Below are 20,153 nucleotides of genomic sequence, written 5' to 3'. Positions count from 1 at the left end.
GGGTAATTGGCCAGTGACTCCTCTGGTAATGCCTGCAGGCCAGCTGGGCTGTGTGGGATAACAAGCTGTACAACTACTTCTGCAAGATCCTGTCCCTGTGTAAGTGCACATGCAGAATAATGCACTTTCAATGCCCTTGGGGACGGACAGGGTAAAAATTCAAAAATAAATAAAAATTGTTTGCACAGTAAAATAAAAATTGTTTGCGCAGTAAAATCCAGCTGCAAAGTGCATTGAAAGTGGATTGAAAGTGCATTATTCTGCATATGCGGAAGTACCCTTAGTGGAGTATTGCAAGAGAGACCCTGTTCACCATCCCCTCTAATTCAGAATGGTTAGATATGACTTGCAACACAGCCGAGGACTAATGATAATTCTGGAAAATCTCTTCAGGAGGTTTGGTATGCATTTATTAATTATACGAACATTCATAGTATGGCTATACATTCTTAAGAGATGTTTCATGTGTGATGAATTATTTTTGTTGATCATAGGCCAAAGGTGTTTCCAGCCCACGATTCCAGCAACGGATACAAATCATCTGGCCCATCTTCTTCCATTTAAGGAAATAAGGACAACTTTTTATCATATGAGATTCATTTGCTGACAATCTGTTGCAAAAACTAGTGGAGTTTACTGCATGGGTCCATTCGGGGTTATACAGAAGTTGAACAGTGCTATTGACACAATTTTTGCACTACAATTTTTTTTTTGGATTGATAGCATGGCAAATACAGTTTGAGGAATTATTGTGGGTAGCCAAGATGCTGCCAAAATAGTCAGAAGTTGTGGCTTACCCGATTGTGGTGTTCATACCACCAGGGATGTACTGCCCAGGGGAACATATGGGGTCAAATGTCCCTGTGTTGTGGCCATTTAGTAACATGGGGGTGGAAAATTGCCCCCACACCCCTCACTGCCAGAAACAAAAAGTTGTTTGGTCATTGTGGGGGAGGGTGGCTGCCCATACCGGGCAGGGGGGGTGGGGGGCTCATATTTTGCACTGGGCTACATTTTCCTTAGATAACGCCTCTGCATACCACTAATATCTATCTGCAAGGCAGATGAAGGGGCACAGAAGCTGAGCAACTGAGACATAGAAGTCCCTGGTTCAAATCTTATCTCTGACGTGAATTTAGAGGTCAGCCTTAGAGGTCAGTCTGCAAGGCGAACAAGATGTCAAGAGCTCTGAACAAATGAAAGCAATGCTTAAATAGTATGATCAGTTTTCATGCCATCATCACAGACTGCTTTTGATAAACAGGCATGTAGAAATGAGAGTCCTATTACAGAACAAACGACAGCCTGGTTTTAAAAAAATCACAGTACTCTTCTCATTGCAGGAGAGAATACAAATCCATCACAGCCATGCCAATGGGGAAACAAAGGCTCATTCCGCACATGCAGAATAATGCACTTTCAAACTGCTTTCAGTGCTCCTTGAAGCTGTGCGGAATGGCAAAATCCACTTGCAAACAGTTGTGAAAGTGGTTTGAAAACGCATTATTTTGCGTGTGCGGAAGGGGCCAAAGACCTGTTCTAACTCCATTAATATTTGTGACCTGTAAACCATAACCACAACATTAAATTATATTAATTATCTTTCACAGTCTTTTCAGTTTCACACAATTTATAAAATTAATGTTTAGAAGAACCACACATGCTAAACCACCATTTCAATGGGGAGATGCATCTTTGAAGCATTTATATGTTGAAGTTGCACTGAAATACGTTTAATAAGTCATGTAGACCACTGATTTCCCTTTTATAGCTATGAACTGCAAGACTCTGGAGTCTGCCTTGAAATTTACAGATGCTTTGGGGATTTAAGTTGGTTATATTCGTTAATTCATTGGTCAAAAATGCTTGCATGCGTATGTAAGTGGAGGGAATGACCCATGTAATTCACCTGGTGTGTTTTTTTAATACTGAATTCCCCAGGAATTCTGAGATTGATGCGCAGTGCCTTAGAATCAACAAGAACAACACCTATTCCCTTCCTCTCTTCCTAACTGGGATTTACTGGGATTTTGATTTGGTTTTCTTGCTCAATCTTCCTTTTTTGCAGAAACACTTCCTAACACAGAAAAGACAGCACTTTAGTGAGATGAAGAGGACGACGAGGACGACAGCCAAGAGGAAGGCAACAACATCAATGGAATGGTACTGGATCCAGTTGAGGTCATGGGCCGCTGGTCGCAAATGGGGAGCACCCTTATGCTTCATCACAAATTCCACCCAGTGCACGGCAAGGTCAAGAGGGTGGATGGGTCTGTCCAGGTGGAGGGCTGAAAGGCGCATGATATTCTCCTTGTACCTAAAAGCATGATAAAAGATAACATGTTACTCGGAACCTCTTTGTGTACCATGATCATCTGTACTGATTTCTGAACATCTCTGAAATAAACAGGGCTGTTTCCGCACAACACAAATAAAACATCTTGAGGACAGAAATAGAAGCGTTTTTGGGAAGGAGTTATGCACAACCTTCCCACCGAAATGCTTTCAAAATGCTCTATTTCAGCCCCAAATGGTTTTATTTGGAAACGTTAATCTAGCAGTCTTTTTTCCTGAAACGTTCTCTGGTTGCTGGAGATCAGGAAATGTTCTCTAAATAAAATGTTTTGTTTCTCCTGCACAATTTTGAAATGTTTGTTTCTCCACTACTTGCTGCCCACCATTTTCTGCTGCTTCTCCACGCTGCCCGCCATTTCCTAAAGTGTCTTTTGGACGTTTTGTTATATCTAGCATTGTGACTGCCCACCATCTCCATCATTGCTGTGCACTAATAGTCAGTGGCCCTTTCCCCACTTACCCTTTTCCGAGGGCAATTCCCAGCGCGCGGCATCCCTGGCTCTGCGCGGGGTCATCAAGAGGCGCCCTTTGAGAGGGCGCCAGGAATGCCAGGAATGCCTCGCGCTGAGGGGCGCGACAGCAGCAGCGTCGGGGCAGCTGCACTGTCGCCGCCCCTCTCAGTGGGGAGTGCCGAGGGACCCCGCGCTACTCCTCCTCCAGAAGTGGCCTTGAGGGCTTAAAAGGGCATGAAAGAGGTAAGTGGGAAAAGGGGCCGAGTATTGCCCTGACTGAAGTCACGATGAACGTGTCATTTTGTGCATGTGTTTTCTATGAGATGTCTTCAAAGCTATGTAGACACGATACGAAAATCGGCAAGGCTGCACAGATTTCTAGTCTCCGTAGCTTTGAAGAGACGGCATCTTTTTTAAAAAAGAAAGAACTGTTGTTGCCTGAAACACTATATTTCTCCGCACTGTGTGGACAAAAAAAGCCAAAATGCTTCTTTTTGAAACATTTACACAAAATGTTCTGTGCAAGAACAAGCTTAGGAGTCCTGTAACATTGAAGAAATTGTGCATAAGGTATCCAAATTAGAAAAAACACTTACCGGGGAGTAAATACTATTAAATAAATAGGCCTTATCCCTGGAGAAGCATAGTTTTTAATGTCTCATGCTTATTCACGTGATTTTTGACATATCAAATGGTTCTAGGATAAAGGATCTAGGATAAACTTATAGCTTCCTTTTGGGTGCTTTCATGACTTTCACCCCTTAATGGAATCTTTGTACATTTCCTAACTTTTAATCTTAAAGCTTTCTTTTGCACAGAGATATGGATTAGCTAGTGTCAACATTCCTTGTAAACTGAATACGTGCATGGCCGCAGGGCCACCATATTGGTGCTGTGCAGATAAGGTGCCGCCCAGCAGGCACTCTCACAGGTGACTCAATTCCATGCAGTTTTCTGGAACTTCTTCACAGCACTGGGGAAGGATTAGAGGATAAATTGGCTGGTGCTTTAGATTGGGCACAGTGAGGAGAAAGGAATATTGAAGTGGAGTGAGTTTTAAAAACACGGACCAGAGTAAAATGTTACCGGTTAGTGTAACTCTGAGTCCACTAAGGGGCTAAAGTGTTTGGCTATTCCACATGAGGGAGCCTCTATGCAGAGCAGGCAGAGGGCCTGAAGAAGCAGAGGTAGTTTCCTCAGCTTTCCTATAAAATGATACATTAATTCAGATTAGCCTGCGCACTCCCACACACGCCAGCTGGGTGACCTTGGGCTAGTCACAGTTTCTCGGAGCTCTCTCAGCCCCCCCCCCCCCCAGGGTGTTTGTTGTGAGGGGGGAAGGGCAAGGAGATTGTAAGCCCCTTTGAGTCTCCTGCAGGAGAGAAAGGGGGGATATAAATCCAAAATCTTCTTCTTCTTCTAACATTTTAGGGCTACAAGAAACTTCTAAAAAGAAAGGACAACATACCAAGACAGAGCAGAGCTGCAAATCTATTCATCTTCAAGGGACTGGCCAGACTGTGAGACACTGGTCTTGCTTGGGCACAACAGGTCTGAATTATTGTGTGTTAATTGTTATTATACATATTTAGTTATTGGTCCATATAGTGCAGTGATGGCGAACCTTTTCGAGACCGAGTGCTCAAATTGCAACCCAAAACCCACTTATTTATTGCAAAGTGCCAATCCAGCAATTTAACCTGAATATGACATTTTAGTTTAGAAAAAACAGTTGGCTCCAAGGCATGCGTTGCTCGGGAGTAAGCTTGGTGGTAGTTGGTGGCTTTGCTTTGAAGCAACCGTGCAACTCTTCCAATGGGTGAATCACGACCCTAGGAGGGTTTACTCAGAAGCAAGCCCCATTGCCAGCAACTGAGCTTACTCCCAGGTAAAGGATCGCGCTTTAGTTCTTTGCATGAAAATCAGTGGGGTTTAACAGCGCTTAACAGGGTTACCTACACTGCTTCCCCCAAACTAGGTCTTAGGTTTAATGCTAATAATTGAGCCCAGCGGCCCAGGCCAGCCTAGATGTGTGTGTGGGGGGGTGCGACTCTGTTTGCGCGTGCCCACAGAGAGGACTCTGAGTGCCACCTCTGGCACCTGTGCCATAGGTTCCCCACCACTGATATAGTATGTACTTTGATAAAAGAATGAAGAGATTTGAAGTTTGCTTAGTTTTTTCTCATTAAGATAGGTATCACAAGGTGGGATCACACTTGAACTCCTTCAGTCATTTAACTGAAAAGGGATCTCTTTCACAGACCCTCTTTTAGTTTGAATGAAATGGAAATTACATTTGTAGTAATTTTTTGTACTGGGGGGGTGGGATTTCAAACCTGCAAGCAATGGAAGGGAGGGAGAGTTTTACTTGTTTCCTTGTTTATATCCTGCCTTTCCTCGGGGGTCAAGTCAGCTTGCAATAATAATTAAAACATTTTCAGTTAGAACCAAAAACAAAATAGTAAACCCCAAATCTCCACCACCACCACGACCACACTCTTCCAGCAGGGGCCGCTTGGAGTAGACTGTGGAGTGAGAAAGCTGAGCTGAGCAGCCTCTGAGGAGCTACAAGCCATCCCACACAGCCCAGCTGGCCAGCAGTGAACATTCATTCATTCATTCATTCATTCATTCATTCAGCCCCAAACTCACAGTTATACAGGAGGAACTATTTTGTGAGCTGGCACTCATTGTTATTGCTGATGAGGAGAGTGGCCATTGAGGCATTGACAGATTTGCAGGGGCTTGGCTCTGCTGTCTTCCAGTTACCGACAGCCTTCTAAGTAAAAGTTGCCCCAGTAGGAACAGTAGGAACTGAGAGAAGTGAGGCAACCCTTCTGCCCACACCTGCTTCCACATCAGCTGTCCAAGAGAACAGAGAGGTGCTTGGAGCCCCACTTCATAATTTCGGAGGCGGAGCCTGAGGAGGGTGGAGTTTACATAAGGGGAGGGACTTCAATGTTACATAATGACATAGAGTCCATCTTCCAAAGTGGTCATTTTTGTTGCTATGTAGCAATGTCTAATGTGCAAAGGAACTGAGAAGAAGAGCCACCAGGGGGCGAGCAAGTGGTCAGTTCTAGATAGGACTGAAAGGTTAATGACCCTTCCATCCTTTTTTTCCCCATATATATTTATTAAGATTTTCAAGAGAATTACATAAAATATCTCAAATAATGCATTTAGGTAGCAAACCATATATCCCCCACCAATTGTGAAGGGTCATATAGTACAAATATAAACTTGTTAAAAATCAATAGCATGATTACTTAATATCTATAGCCCCTTTCACTATACCCCTACCCCCCTGAACTAAATTAGGAGATATTCGTTGCTATAGGTCCATGGTGGCGAACCTTTGGCACTTCAGATGTTACGGACTACAATTCCCATGCTGGCAGGGGCTGATGGGAATTGTAGTCTATAACATCTGGAGTGCCAAAGGTTCGCCACCACTGCATAGGTTAAAAACATCCCTTGAATCCTTTAGTGTCACCTCTTGTCTGTCCTTAAGACTGATACTCTCAGGTCTAATACCCTGCTTCTTCTCAGAAGTTAGTTGCAGAGACTCTTCCTAGCAGCAAGATAGCAGCATGGTAGCTTTCCCTCAGCCCCACCCACCTCACAGGGTGTTTGTTGTGAGGGGGGAAGGGCAAGGGGATTGTGAGCCCCTTTGAGTCTCCTGCAGGAGACAAAGGGGGGATATAAATCCAAACTACTACTCTTCTTCTTCTTCTTCTTCTTCTTCTTCTTCTTCTTCTTCTTCTTCTTCTTCTTCTTCTTCTTCTTCTTCTTCTTCTTCTTCTTCTTCTTCTTCTTCTTCTTTCCTATCCTAAATGTAGTTCCTAATAACATTTACTTTTCACTCTTCTTAATCAGCGTGTTAGCTGCTTCTCTGTGCGGTAAAACCCCACAATTTTCTCCAGGTGAATTGATCTCTGTTGCCTGGAGATCAGACAGGGTTACCATCCTTCAGATGAGTGCTGGTGATGACCTGGAATGACGTTCAAACTATATAGCTTGTTTGTTTATTATTTTAAACATTTATTCCACTTCTTCTGGAGAGAATGGCTGCTTTAGAAGGTAGGCCATATGGCAATATTCCCTACTTAGGTCTCTCCCCTCCCTGAACTCCAGTTTTCCAAGCTCCACCCTCAAAACTCCTAAGAAATTCCTCAAACCACCAGGTAATTCCACACCTGGAATTTGCAATCCTAAGAGCAGATGTAATAGCAGGAGATCTCCAGCTACCAGCTGGAGTTTGGCAACCCTAGTCAGAGCGCACTTCATCAGATGCACCGGAGTGTAAAACGATCAGGCTCAATGTGTACACAGAACAAAGGTAGGGGAGGGGGCATGTTAAAAAGAGAGGTTGTTTCAAAAAAGTTCATGAGCGATCATTTCACTCTTGGGTGTGAGAAACACCCAACTGTCTTGAGGCAGGCAAAATGTAAAACCTACTTCCGGATGAAATGTGACAAGCAGATAGAAAAGGAAGTTTCAGAGGAACCCCTGCTGTCATTAACCTTTGTAAGTGATGGGATGTGCAAGCAATTCGGTATCACCTTTTGGTGGGTGAGAAATTACAGGGCTCTTTTAAGATGTGGCTGAGAATCAGTGTTAAATTCCTTGAGGAATGTGAACTCAGCGATTACCCTTCGCATCCTCCTTTGAAATTCTTTTGTAGGAGAATAGTGACTTAAGGTTTCTATTTCTAATGGCAGATTTGTGTCCATTTGTTCTTTTGGGCAGGAACTGAACTCCTTGTCCTGGGTAGAGAATAGAAGGTGGGCCAAATGATGATTAAATCCTGCCATGATTCTCAGCCTTAGTAATTCGATCAAATACAAATTAAAGATAAAAGGATGTAACTTATTATAGCCTGTCTACGAAAAAGATGTTCGTAGTGTTGTATATTCCTATGCAGCAGTGGCATAGTGGCTAAGAGCAGTGGCTAAGAGCAGGCGCACTCTGATCTGGAGGAACCGGGTTTGATTCCCAGCTCTGTCACTTGAGTTGTGGAGGCTTATCTGGGGAATTCAGATTAGCCTGTACACTCCCACACACACCAGCTGGGTGACCTTGGGCTAGTCACAGCCTTTCCAAGCTCTCTCAGCCCCACCTACCTCACAGGGTGTTTGTTGTGAGGGGGGAAGGACAAGGAGATTGTAAGCCCCTTTGAGTCTCCTACAGGAGAGAAAGGGGGGATATAAATCCAAACTCTTCTTCTTCTTCTTCTTGGCCAAAGAACAAAACACACCGGATCTTCTTCATTGTAGAATGCTTTGCCTGAGTCCTAATGCTTCCCCTCCATTTGCTTGGAAGTTTGAAATTGAAAATACAATGAGCTATATTTGCTCTTGTATCAAAGTACCATGTTTAACAATGGTTTTGACAAAGGCAGTGCATAAAAATCAATGGATATTCGTTCAGGACTATATTCTAAAGTGGAAGCGTACAACACTCCCCAACTGCTGCATCTCAACTGATCGTACTAACATCTTTTTCTGAGATATACACTGGAGGATGAGCAAGTGGCTGAATCCAAAACCCCAGCACCTTTATTAGGCATCAGGAGATAAATACAGATAAAAACTGTGTGATGGTATAATCCGGGTACAATTTGACAAAGTAAAACAACTGCTCGGTATTTAATTATAATTGTATTTAAGTAAAGGTGCTTAAGATTCACCCACAAATGAGTTTGGTGCCATGATGCCTTTCACTACTCACGTTTTATCATAAATAACAGCCTTCAGTGCATCCGAGAGGTCCTTGGAAGTCATCTCAAGTACGTTGAGGGTCACTCCTGCTCCCCGAGATTCCATCCGCTTGGCATTGTCCATCTGATCTCCAAAAAGGGGCATCAGCACCATTGGAACTGCGTTGCAGATTCCTTCATAAATCCCATGGGAGCCTGCATGGGTGATAAACGCTTTGGCTTTCGGATGAGCTGCAGGAGCAAGAAGGATAATTGGACAAATGAAACTGAGTTGAATAGACTGATAGTCACAACACATCTCCTCTAATGTAAGTGGCAGGCTTTATTAAAGATGCAGCCAATGGTAAAAACCTCAGTGATGGAGCTCAGCTTTTGTGTATGTTGTTCAGAGGCTAGGTGCATCAGGATGACAGAGAAGAAGAAGAAGAAGAAGAAGAAGAAGAAGAAGAAGAAGAAGAAGAAGAAGAAGAAGAAGAAGAAGAAGAGGAGGAGGAGGAGGAGGAGGAGGAGGAGGAGGTGGTGGTGGAGGAGGAGTTTGGATTTATATTCCCCCCTTTCTCTCCTGCAGGAGACTTACAATCTCCTTGCCCTTCGCCCCTCACAACAAACACCCTGTGAGGTAGGTGGGGCTGAGAGAGCTCTGAGAAGCTGTGACTAGCCCAAGGTCACCCAGCTGGCATGTGTGGGAATGTACAGGCTAATCTGAATTCCCCAGATAAGCCTCCACAGCTCAGACGGCAGAGCTGGGAATCAAACCCGGTTCCCCCCTTTTCTCCTGTAAGGAGACTCAAAGGGGCTTACAATCTTAAAGGGGCTTACAATCTCCTTTCCTTTCCCACCCACAACAAACACCCTGTGAGGTGGGTGGGATTGAGAGAGCTCAGAAGAACCGTGACTAGCCCAAGGTCACCCAGCTAGTGTGTGTTGGAGTGCACAGACGAATCTAGCTCCCCCGATAAGCCTCCACAGCTCAAGTGGCAGAGTGGGGAATCAAACCCGGTTCTTCAGATTAGAATGCACCTGCTCTTAACCACTACACCACTGCTGCTGGTGTAGGGGACGTCTTACCATCACAAGTGCTGACTGTAAGAGAAATAATGGGTGTGAAGGAGAGCAAGAGGATGCTCGGAGGCCTGGAGGCCAAGCCTAGTGAGAAAAGGCCGAGTGACTTGGGAACGTGTAGTCTGGAAATGAGAAAGTTGAGGGGGGACTTGATTTCTCTGAAAGTCTGTCCCTTAGAGGGAAACAGGGAGCTGTTCCCATGAACAGCAAATGATAGGACTGGCAATAATGGGTTTATATTATGGGGAGAAAGGTACCAACTGGATATTAGTGTTGTTGTTTTTTAAATAATAGTTCAGCAGTGGAATCAGCTGCCTGGGGAGGTGGTGAGTTACTTCTCACTGGCAGTCTTCAAGCAGCATGTTGACGAACATTTCTCAGGGATGCTTTAGGTTGACCCTGCATTGAGCGGGGTGTGTGTGTGTGGACTAGGTGGCCTGAATGGCCCCTTACAACTCTTTGGCTCAATCCGCACATGCAGAATAATGCACTTTCAAACTGCTTTCAATGCTCTTTGAAGCTGTGCAGAATGGCAAAATCCACTTGCAAACAGTTGTGAAAGTGGTTTGAAAACGCATTATTTTGCATGTGCGGAAGGGGCCTTTGATTCTAAACTGGACTGGACTGGACCTGCAACTGCTGATTTGTCTCCGGTTTGTTCAGCAATATAGGGACCCCTCAGCCTGATTATTTTTTTGCAGTCCCTGAATCCTGCTCTCCTGCAGTGGCCCCTCCTGCACTGACACCATATAGTCCATGGAAGACTCCCTGTGTGTGGGTGGGGGGAACATCCTGTCTCTTTAACAGACACTTAATGGGATGTTAGTTACCCCATGGCGTTATTAACTTCCATCATGTAAATAGAAAGCTTCCCCTGTTCATTGCTAGGTATTAAGCCCCTATTAAAGTGGCAGGACCTTTTTTTCCCACCAGGTAGCTGACAACCCTAAAGCCTCCTCCATCTTCGAATGTCCTGCAGTGAGAACCACATCACTGTCAGCTTGTGCCCTCCTGCCATAAAACACCGGGACTTAGGTGCCAGGATTCACACCTGGTTGTGGGAGCAGGGAACTTGTCTTCACTTTCTAACTTGTCTTCACTTCTTTAGTTTTCCTTTGATGCTAGTAACTGTAGCTAAATAGAAGCAACACTGGCGCCTTCTCAACAGGAGACTACGGCAGGTGGCTGTGTGCTATCATTGCGCTGGCCTTGAGGTGTTCAACTCCCAAACATCCTTCTTCTTGTTGTGCTATTCTCACATTCCATGGAAATCAGAGAGGGGGGGATTTATGGCAGGAACTCTGAGAGGGGAGAAATGTTTTCATAACCCGGCAGAACTGGCTTTGCAAAAGCCAGGCACTAGCTGCATTCAATACAGACTTCTGATCAAGCATCGAGAGTCCACTTATTTACTTCAGTCTTAAGACCTGACCATCAGGTAAAAACAAGTTTATGTAAATATTTGCATAGTCCGTGCACAGTCAAATTTCAGGAGGCAGCTGATTCTGTTCGGCCACAGCTCAAAGTACCTTGCCCAAAACAATGATCAACCCCACCCCTCGACTGGAAACAGCTATTGGATGGAAACAGCAGGATGTTTTCTTTTGGGGTCATAATTTCTAACTCCAGGCTAGACGAACAGGAATGGAAAAGCACGAGGAAGAATCTTCAAAGTGGCTTATAAGGAACAGAAAAAGACTAGCCTCAAAAACACTTGAACTCTTAATATTCATCTGATATTCATCTGAAAACCATCATTTGTGCAGTCTACAGATTTAAGTGTCCACTGCTAGGGCCATGTTGAGAATTGGTTATGTTGCTCATGATGGGAAGGGGGGACCGCATCAAAATAATTTTTGGTCCAGACATACCAAGTAGATCGTTCTGCGGCAACCACTTGACGAGTTTGGTGTTCTTCGCAAGGTTGGGAGGCACTTCTCCAGTGTACCTCCACAGCACCTTCATGGATTAGGAAATATAAAATAGAGTGGAATGAAATTCCAGTTAGTTTTGATTTTTTTTTCCTTTCAAAGGAGTGATTGGAGAAGAACCCCTTTCCCCAAATTTAATCCACTGGTACCCACTCTGTGGATCACAGCCTCATTCAAAATTTGCCTTTCTTCTGGTCATGGCCCGCACACCCACCCTTGGGGAAGGGGGCCTGTCATCTGGTCGTAGTCCACCCACCCTTGGGGAAAGAAGGGGGTAAGTGTTAGGGCGGGGAGGGGGCCTGGCATCTGGTCAGGGCCCACCCAACATGGGGGGAGGGAAAGGGAGGGGATTAGGATGGGGAAGGGAGGGGACTGGTATCTAGTCAGGGCCTACCCACGCCGGGGAGAGGGGACCAAAGAGACCATGGATCTACAATTTGGCCTGTGTTCCAAACAAACATGCACATGTTATAATATATAACTAATATATTCCTCCCAAAAGTGGTTTCCAAGAAAATAAAGTACATTGTACATTACTTCTCTGGATTAATTTTTTGCTTGGTCAAAAAGATGCACATCTTGCTTTGCTTACATGTAGAATATAGCCAAACATTTCCAAAGACATCAATTAAGATAATATTTGAAGTTGGCTTATCTCAGAACCTTACCCTTTCTCCCCAAAGAATATCCCTCCCCCCACCTCCCGGAAGTTACTAGTTCTGTTTTCATTCATTAGCATACATCGTTACTTTTGACTTCTAGGTAATTTTAATTCCAGAAAAAATAAGATTAATTAACCATAGTGCTGGGAAACACAGAAGGGGACATGGAAGGGACAGAAGATGAAAGCAATCAGAGTACCAAGCAGAAACGGGAAAGGTGAGGATTAGAGAGAACTAAGGAAAGGGAGAAAATATATGGGCAGTGATCAGGTGGCCAACTTGCAGTTAATGCTGGGCTGAACAGCTGCTGCAGCTCCAGAAAGTTTTGAGAACTGGAGGGCAGATGCCAGGGTAGACGCTGTAAATTTGGTGGGCTCTGAGCAGCTATCTACACTAGCTCCTTCTGCACTGCCCCCTGCTGGCTGCAGTAGAAAAACCCACCAAAATAAAAGTTTGCTCAGAAGTTGAACTTTTAAAATACAGTTTCATTCTCCAGGCTAGCCCCAACTTGTCAGATCTCAGAAGCTACATAGGGTTGCCTCTGGTCAATACTTGGACTGGAGACCGCAAGGTAGTCTAGTGTGGCAGCACAGAAGTAGGCTATGGCAAACTACCACTGAAGTCTCTTACCTTGAAAGCCCTGCAGGGTGCCATAACTCAGCTGCAACTTGACAGCAAAAAAGTGGGGACAAGATGCCTGAAAAACCCAGCCTTCACATCAAGCAGGGACTCCTGCTTGATGTCTGTGCCCCTTTGCAGGAGCAAGCCTCTGAGTCAACAGTTCTTGCCCAGGATTGCTTATTACCTGTCTCTGGGCTTCTGGGATAAGTTCTGGACACCTGCCAGGGTGGGACCGCCACCAGCAGGGACACCACAACAGAGGGAGTTGCCACTTTGGAGGAACTTTTTTGGAGGGACACGAGGGCCTGTTTCCCTGTCAGTCAAAATTGGGGGTGGGAGCACCAGAAGGCTTGTTCGATGGTTTGGAGACTGGGACGGCTGGTCTTCAGTCACCTCCTTACTGTGTGTGTGTGAGAGGGGGGGGGGGTAGCTATTTCCCTGGTCTTTGGCAGACAGAGGTGAGATGGAAGGTTGCAGACTGGCTGTTCCAGGAGAAGGAAGAAGAAGAGTTTGGATTTATACCCTGCCTCTCTCTCCTGTAAGGAGTCTCAAGGCAGCTTACAAACTCCTTTTCCCTTCCCCTCTCCATAACAGTCATCTTGTTAGGTAGGTGGGGCTGAGAGAGTTTGGAGAGAACTGTGACTAGCCCAAGGTCACCCAGGAGGCATGTAGGAGTGGTGAAACAAACCTGGTTCTCCAGATAAGAGTCCACCTGCTCTTAACCAAGATGCCACACTGATCTGACAGGAGGCCTGGTTGGAGGAGGCTAAGGGAGTAAATCTGACCGAGATGCCAACCGGGTTTCTCTGTACAGCAACAGGCTAGGCCAGCGGGATGGGGAGGTGGGGCTGTGGTGGTCTATCATTATTCCATTGATTCATTGCCTCCTCCACAGTCTGCCAATGTTGAGTGTGTGCTCCTGAAAGGGGGTGGCCAAGACAGGGCCGGGTGTACTGTCCACCCCACTGGGTTGTGGTGTCATTAGTATATGGTTCATAGGCAGCTCTACCTTTCTTTCCCACCTAATTCCAAGGATGCTGTTGATGTTCTGAACCGGTGCTTGGAGTCAGTCATGGGCTGGATGAGATTGAACCATCTGAATCATAATCAGACAGAGGTTCTCTGGATCAGTAAAAAGACGATCTAGGACTTCAGATCTCTCCTGTCGTGGATGGGGTTATACTTCCCTTGAAACGCCAGGTACACAGCTTGGGTCACAGTCACCTTAGAAAATCAGGTGGCTGTGGTGATCTGGAGTGCTTTTGCCCAGCTTGGGCTGGTGTATCAGCTGTGGCTGTTCCTGGGTCAGTCAGATTAGCCACAATGATCCATGCCTTGGTGACATCTCGACTGGACTACTGCAATATGCTCTACTTTGAGCTGCCTTTGAAGAGTGTTTGGAAGCTGTAGGTAGTGCAAAACGCTGCAGCTAGATTGCTGTTTAGGGCCAGCTATTGGGAACACATAGCTTCAATATTACAGCCACATTGGCTACTGGCTACTGAACTGGCTATTGGCTACTGAACCACTCCTGATCCCAGTTCAAGAGGTTCGTTTAATCTTTAAATTCATACATGGTGTGCACAGGACCAGGGTATATGAGGAAGCCTTTTCTCCCAGGAATTAAGGTCAAATAGAGAGGCTCTCTTGATAGTCCCATCAATCAAAGATGCTTGTTTGATGGGTACGTGACAGGGCCTTTTCTGTGGCAGCCCCTTAATTATGGAGCAACCTCCCAAGGGAGGTATGCCTGGCCCCCTCACGTTTGATCTTTAGGAGACAGCTGAGGACTGATTTATGTAGGGGTGTAAATTCTGCAGGAAGAAAATCGCCTAACAAATATTTTAAATAAATAAGCCATAAATTGGCAGCCCATAGTGCAACAATGAAGCCTTAGCAACCAGTATTGACTAGTTATTGCACTGCTTTCTTGAGAAATCTTAGTTGTCGAAGACCTCCAGAGAGGTTTTTTTTTTTGCATTGCCTGTACCCATAGAAACATCACTATTGAAGATTTTCTTCTTCTTTCTTTTTAAAATTTAAGATTTTAAACCTGGGAATTCTACTGAGTGTGTAGAAACCTGCCACCTATGTTTAGCTGGCCTAGCAGTGCAATCCCCCCCCCCCCCTCAATTTGCAGCCAGGCCATCCCTGATGGTTAAATATAAAGATAGATATAGGGATATAAGAACCATGATATTGAATGTTCTGCGCCAATATTCTGAAAGTTGCCTCTTTTCCTCCTCAGTTTTATATGCTTCTTTCACCTTCCTTTTTTATCACTCCACCTGCTCTCACTGCAGGTTAAACAATTTGCAAATAACATAATTTTAATTTATTCCATACCACATTTTACTCCTCTCACTTCCCTATATTCCCTTATCTGATTTGCTGTTGTTTCCATCTATTCAATAAATTCAGTAGCCCAGCCCTGAGGCGAAATTGGCTGAAGCCCCAATAACATACAAGGACTTCCATGGAAATTGGACGAGGGAGTCTATGGAGGCATTTAGATCCCAATCCTATTGGGAAGGCTATAGCTTCACAAGCTAAATCTATGAATGAAATCTCTGGAAATTAGGAAGGCTTCAGTTAACACTAGGCCCAAATCTCCGTCAGTGCAGTGGAGACCGAACAGGGACACCTGGAGGAGAATGCAGAAGTGAACTGAGTATCGTTCTGCCAGTCTGTAATGCTGAAGGCAGCCGTAGCTTCCAGAGAAGTGATGCAGAGTGTCTATGAGGAGAAGGTGCGCTGCTGTTTGGGATGTCTATTCAATTAACATTGCTGCCAATAACTGGCACCTTTTCCTGTTGTTTCCATCTATTCGATAAACATTGCAGTCAACCACTGGCACCTTTTCCTTGTGCCTCCAAGTGAACGCATTCGATAATTTCCACTCTTGCCTCTTACCGTCTGGGGTATCGTTCCCAATGCCTCCGCAATTTCCATGGCTTTTTTCACTGGAATCTCAGAGACCATGGAGCCCAGAGAAAACACCACAATGCCATGTTCACCAGATGCATTGACTATGTCTTCAAATTCCTACAAAAATAAATACATTTCCAATCAAAATTCCTATCACATAACCTAGGCAACATTTTCATTTGAAAAAAACACGCCTCATCTTGGCAGATGGCTGCAAAGAAGGTAATATTTAGTAGTTAAACTGTTCAGGAAAAGCTTTCTATCACCAAAAAATGATTGAATAACAAGATTATCACAGCAGTAATTTGAATATAAATCAGAACACGGGAGCCAACAGTATTATGCCTGTTTCAAAACATGATAATGTTTTAAGTTCATTGATAAAAGGTGAACTATGTAATCCGACCTTTAGTGATGGTATCATTCATTTTCTAGATCAGCAGTTCTCAACTGGTAGGTCGCAACTCCTTTGGGGGTCGAACGACCTTTTTACAGGGGTCACCTAAGACCATCGGAAAACACATATTTTCAATGGTCTTAGGAACCGAGATACAAATAATTTTGTGGTTGGGGGTCACCACAACATGAGAAACTATATAAAGGGTCACAGCATTAGGAAGATTGAGAACCACTGTTCCAGATCAATGAAAGAATTGAAATTTGCCATATTTTATCAACTGTTATGCTTCAGGTATATGTTCCGTCATTTTCTAATTTCATGACCTCACCTGTTTCAATTTCAATTAAGAACATAAGAACATAAGAACAAGCCAGCTGGATCAGACCAAAGTCCATCTAGTCCAGCTCTCTGCTACTCGCAGTGGCCCACCAGGTGCCTTGGGGAGCTCACACGTAGGATGTGAACGCAATGGCCTTCTGCGGCTGTTGCTCCCGAGCACCTGGTCTGTTAAGGCATTTGCAATCTCAGATCAAAGAGGATCAAGATTGGTAGCCATAAATCGACTTCTCCTCCATAAATCTGTCCAAGCCCCTTTTAAAGCTATCCAGGTTAGTGGCCATCACCACCTCCTGTGGCAGCATATTCCAAACACCAATCACACGTTACGTGAAGAAGTGTTTCCTTTTATTAGTCCTAATTCTTCCCCCCAGCATTTTCAATGAATGCGCCCTGGTTCTAGTATTGTGAGAAAGAGAGAAAAATTTCTCTCTGTCAACATTTTCTACCCCATGCATGAATTTTGCTAGACTTCAATCATATCCCCACCTCAGCCGCCTCCTCCAAACTAAAAAAGAGGTCCCCAAGCGCTGCAGCCTCTCCTCATAGGGAAGGTGCTCCAGTCCCTCAATCATCCTTGTTGCCCCTTCTCTGCACTTTTCTATCTCCTCAATATCCTTTTTGAATCGCGGCCGATAGGGAACTGGACACAAGTACTCCAGATCGCGGTCAGCACCACTGCTTTATATAACAAGGGCATGACAATCTTTGCAGTTTTATTCATCAATTCCTTTCCTAATGATCCCCAGCATAGAGTTTGCCTTTTTTACAGCAGCTGCCGCCCATGCATTGAGTTGACATTCCATGGAACCTATCAACTAAGACAGCCCTAATTCCCTTTCCTGGTCTGTGACTGATAGCACTGACCCCTGTAAGCGTGTAATGTGAAGTTTGGATTTTTTGCCCTATGTGCATCACGCTTTACATTTTGCTTCCCATTGAACTGCATTTGCCATTTCTGAGCCCACTCACCCTGAATTTATCAAGGTCAGCTTGGAGCTCTTAAGCAGTCCTTTGTGGTTCTCACCACCCTAGATAATTTGGTATCATCCTGCAAAACTTGGCCACCAGCTACCCACCTACTTCCAGGTCATTTTATGAATAGGTTAAAGAGCACTGGTCCCAAAGCGGATAGCCTTAGGGGACACCACTGCGCGACATCTCTCCATTGTAGAGAACTTCCCATTTTACACCCACTCTTTGTTTCCTGTTTTTTTTTTTTTTTTTTCAAACCAGTTTTTAATCCATAGGAGGACTTCCCCTCTTATTCCTTCATTGCTGAGTTTTCTCAACAGTCTCTGGTGAGGGAACTTTTAATCAAAACCTTTTGGAAATCCAAGTAGAACCAATGTCCACCCGAGTTCACCCCTGTCCCACATGCCTGTTTACACACCTCGAAATAAGTAAGTTTGTAAGACAGGATTTGCCTCTGCAAAAGCCATGCTGACTCTTTCTCAAGCAGGTCTTGCTTTCTACATGTTTTATAATTTTATCTTTAATGATAGATTCTGCACTAATTTACCAGGAACAGATGTATCCAAACTGACTGGCCTGTAATTTCCCGGGTCCCCCCTAGATCCTTTCTTAAAGATTGGTGTGACATTGGCCATCTTCCAGTCTTCTTCGGGATGGAGCCTGAGTTTCAGGGGATAAGTTGCATATTAAAAGAGAGAAGATCAGCAATTTCATGCTTGAGCTCTTTAAGAACTCTTGGAGTAGATATCACAATCCTGGGCCAGTGGATTTGTGGTAACATTTAGTTTATCAGCCATGGCTGCCAGGGCAACTTCTTCCTTGTCTACCACTATCTTAAGCTAGTTCCTCCGGATTAAGCCTCCTAAGAAGCTTGGTTCAGGTGCAGGAATGTTCCTCTCCACCTCCTCTTGGGTGAAGACAGATGCAAATAATTCACATTCAGCTTCCTCTGCAATCTCCCTGCCATCTTTTTTTAGCACACCCTTTGTTCCTTTGTCATCCTAACAGGGCTACCTACCGCTTCCCTTGCTGGCTTCCTGCTTTTGATGTACTTGAAGAACTTTAATTTTGTTGCTTTGGTCTTGATGTTACTTGCATGACCATGCGTTCCTCCTATAATCCTGTTTTGCCTACCTTAGAGCTAACTTGGTGCTCGTTTGCCACCATTTGTGTTCTCCTCTACCATATTCTTTACATCCAGCCAAACTGGACTTCCATTTTTCCTAAAAAGACATTTTTCTTTTTTTCTGATAATTTTATCAACCCTCTCTTATTGTTAACCATGGTGGCTTTCTTGGCACTGGACTGGGTGAAGTGCACTTTTCTAACCTGTGGAGACACATTCCAGGTGAGGCTTTTATTACTGTGTTTTAAATAACCTCAAGCATCCTAGACAGTTTTGACTCTCTTGATTTTCCTTTTCCGAGCTTCCTGCGCATTTTCTCCCCTCATCTTTGAGAAATTTCCTTTCTGGCCAGATGTAACTTCCATTAGTAGTTGCCACTTGTTAAGCATGCTGAAGGATACTGAATCTGACAGCATTGTGGTGGCTGTTCCCTACTCGACTCCAACAACACTGACTTCCTGCACCAGGTCCTGGGTCCCACATAGAATTAGATCTAGGATCACCTCTCCCCTGGTTGGTTCCACAACCATCTGCTCTAAGCCACAGTCATTTAGCATATCCAGGAATGCTCTCTCCTTACTATGACCTGAACATGCATTTTTCCAGTTTATATGGGGATAGTTAAAATCACCCATTACCACTACATTTTTGTTTTTGTTGGCGCCTCTAATTTCTTTTTCCATCTCAGAATCCTCTTGTGCACTTTGGTCAGGGGGACGATAATATATTCCATAATAATTCAACAGTAACTTCATTATTCGATAATAATTCAACAGTAACTTCAGTTTTAATATAAACCCATGATCAAATTTTCCCAGACCGCTGGGATTTCCTTCAACTCTCAGTTGGATAGGACTGCTGAGTTGCATAGTTCCCCCAAACCACTTTTCTGTCTTAGGCCATGATAACACCTTGATGTTTTAGAAAGTCTTAACTTTATATACTGGAAAAGGAGCACTTCGAACCCTGTCAAAATATTAGGCATTAAAGGTTTGGGTTAGCTCAGGAGAGGGTTATGTTTAGTACCTTCTCTAAGTACCTTCATTGCCAAGATGAGGTGGAGGGAAATGGTCTCTGTAACTCTGGAAATGACTTGTAAAACCAGTTTTCAGTGTAAATAAATAATATTGTTTCAATAACATATATTCCAATGTGAGAATTACAAATAATTTCATATAAACCTTTTAAAAAGAGGACTGTAATGGAATTAACAGCATAACAACCTGTATATCCTGAATGGTTAACAATATGGAAATGTTATTAACCTTTTTTGGTTCCTTTTTATGATTAAAGGAAAAAGTCCGTAGTAAAATTTTCAGTGTGTCATTTTGAAAGGAGTTATAGCCAAGAAGGGGGAGTGAATGTCCATAGGGGCAGCCATCTTGGATTTATGACATCACACAGGTAATATGCTACATATTCCAGCAATAATAGCATACTATAATAGCAATTAATCCACTGTTGTCATTCATTCCCATCAATTAAAATCCTATGAACTAAATTCTTGTGGTGTATGCCCCTATACTATATGGGATAGCCTAGATTGGTTGCAACTTGACATTACTTTCCACCACCACTACAGT

The 20,153-nt window shown here is 44.1% G+C and overlaps 1 protein-coding gene across 3 annotated transcripts in view; it reads right to left on the bottom strand.

Annotated features, from left to right (window-relative positions):
* Positions 1-388: 388 nt before the first annotated feature.
* Positions 389-20,153, bottom strand: part of LOC125434740 (UDP-glucuronosyltransferase 1-6-like) — a 77,697-nt gene continuing 57,932 nt past the window's right edge. For all 3 annotated transcript variants that reach the window (XM_048500399.1, XM_048500388.1, XM_048500377.1), the window contains exons 2-5: positions 15,719-15,850; positions 11,463-11,550; positions 8,541-8,760; positions 389-2,317 (exon numbers count right to left, since the gene is read on the bottom strand). In XM_048500399.1, the coding sequence (XP_048356356.1) occupies positions 2,020-2,317; positions 8,541-8,760; positions 11,463-11,550; positions 15,719-15,850 (738 nt within the window). In that variant the 3' untranslated portion in view covers positions 389-2,019. The remainder of the gene's footprint in view (positions 2,318-8,540; positions 8,761-11,462; positions 11,551-15,718; positions 15,851-20,153) is intronic.

Source organism: Sphaerodactylus townsendi, linkage group LG01, assembly GCF_021028975.2.
Source record: "Sphaerodactylus townsendi isolate TG3544 linkage group LG01, MPM_Stown_v2.3, whole genome shotgun sequence".
NCBI lineage: Eukaryota > Metazoa > Chordata > Lepidosauria > Squamata > Sphaerodactylidae > Sphaerodactylus > Sphaerodactylus townsendi.
This window is presented reverse-complemented; position numbering and strand designations above follow the sequence as displayed.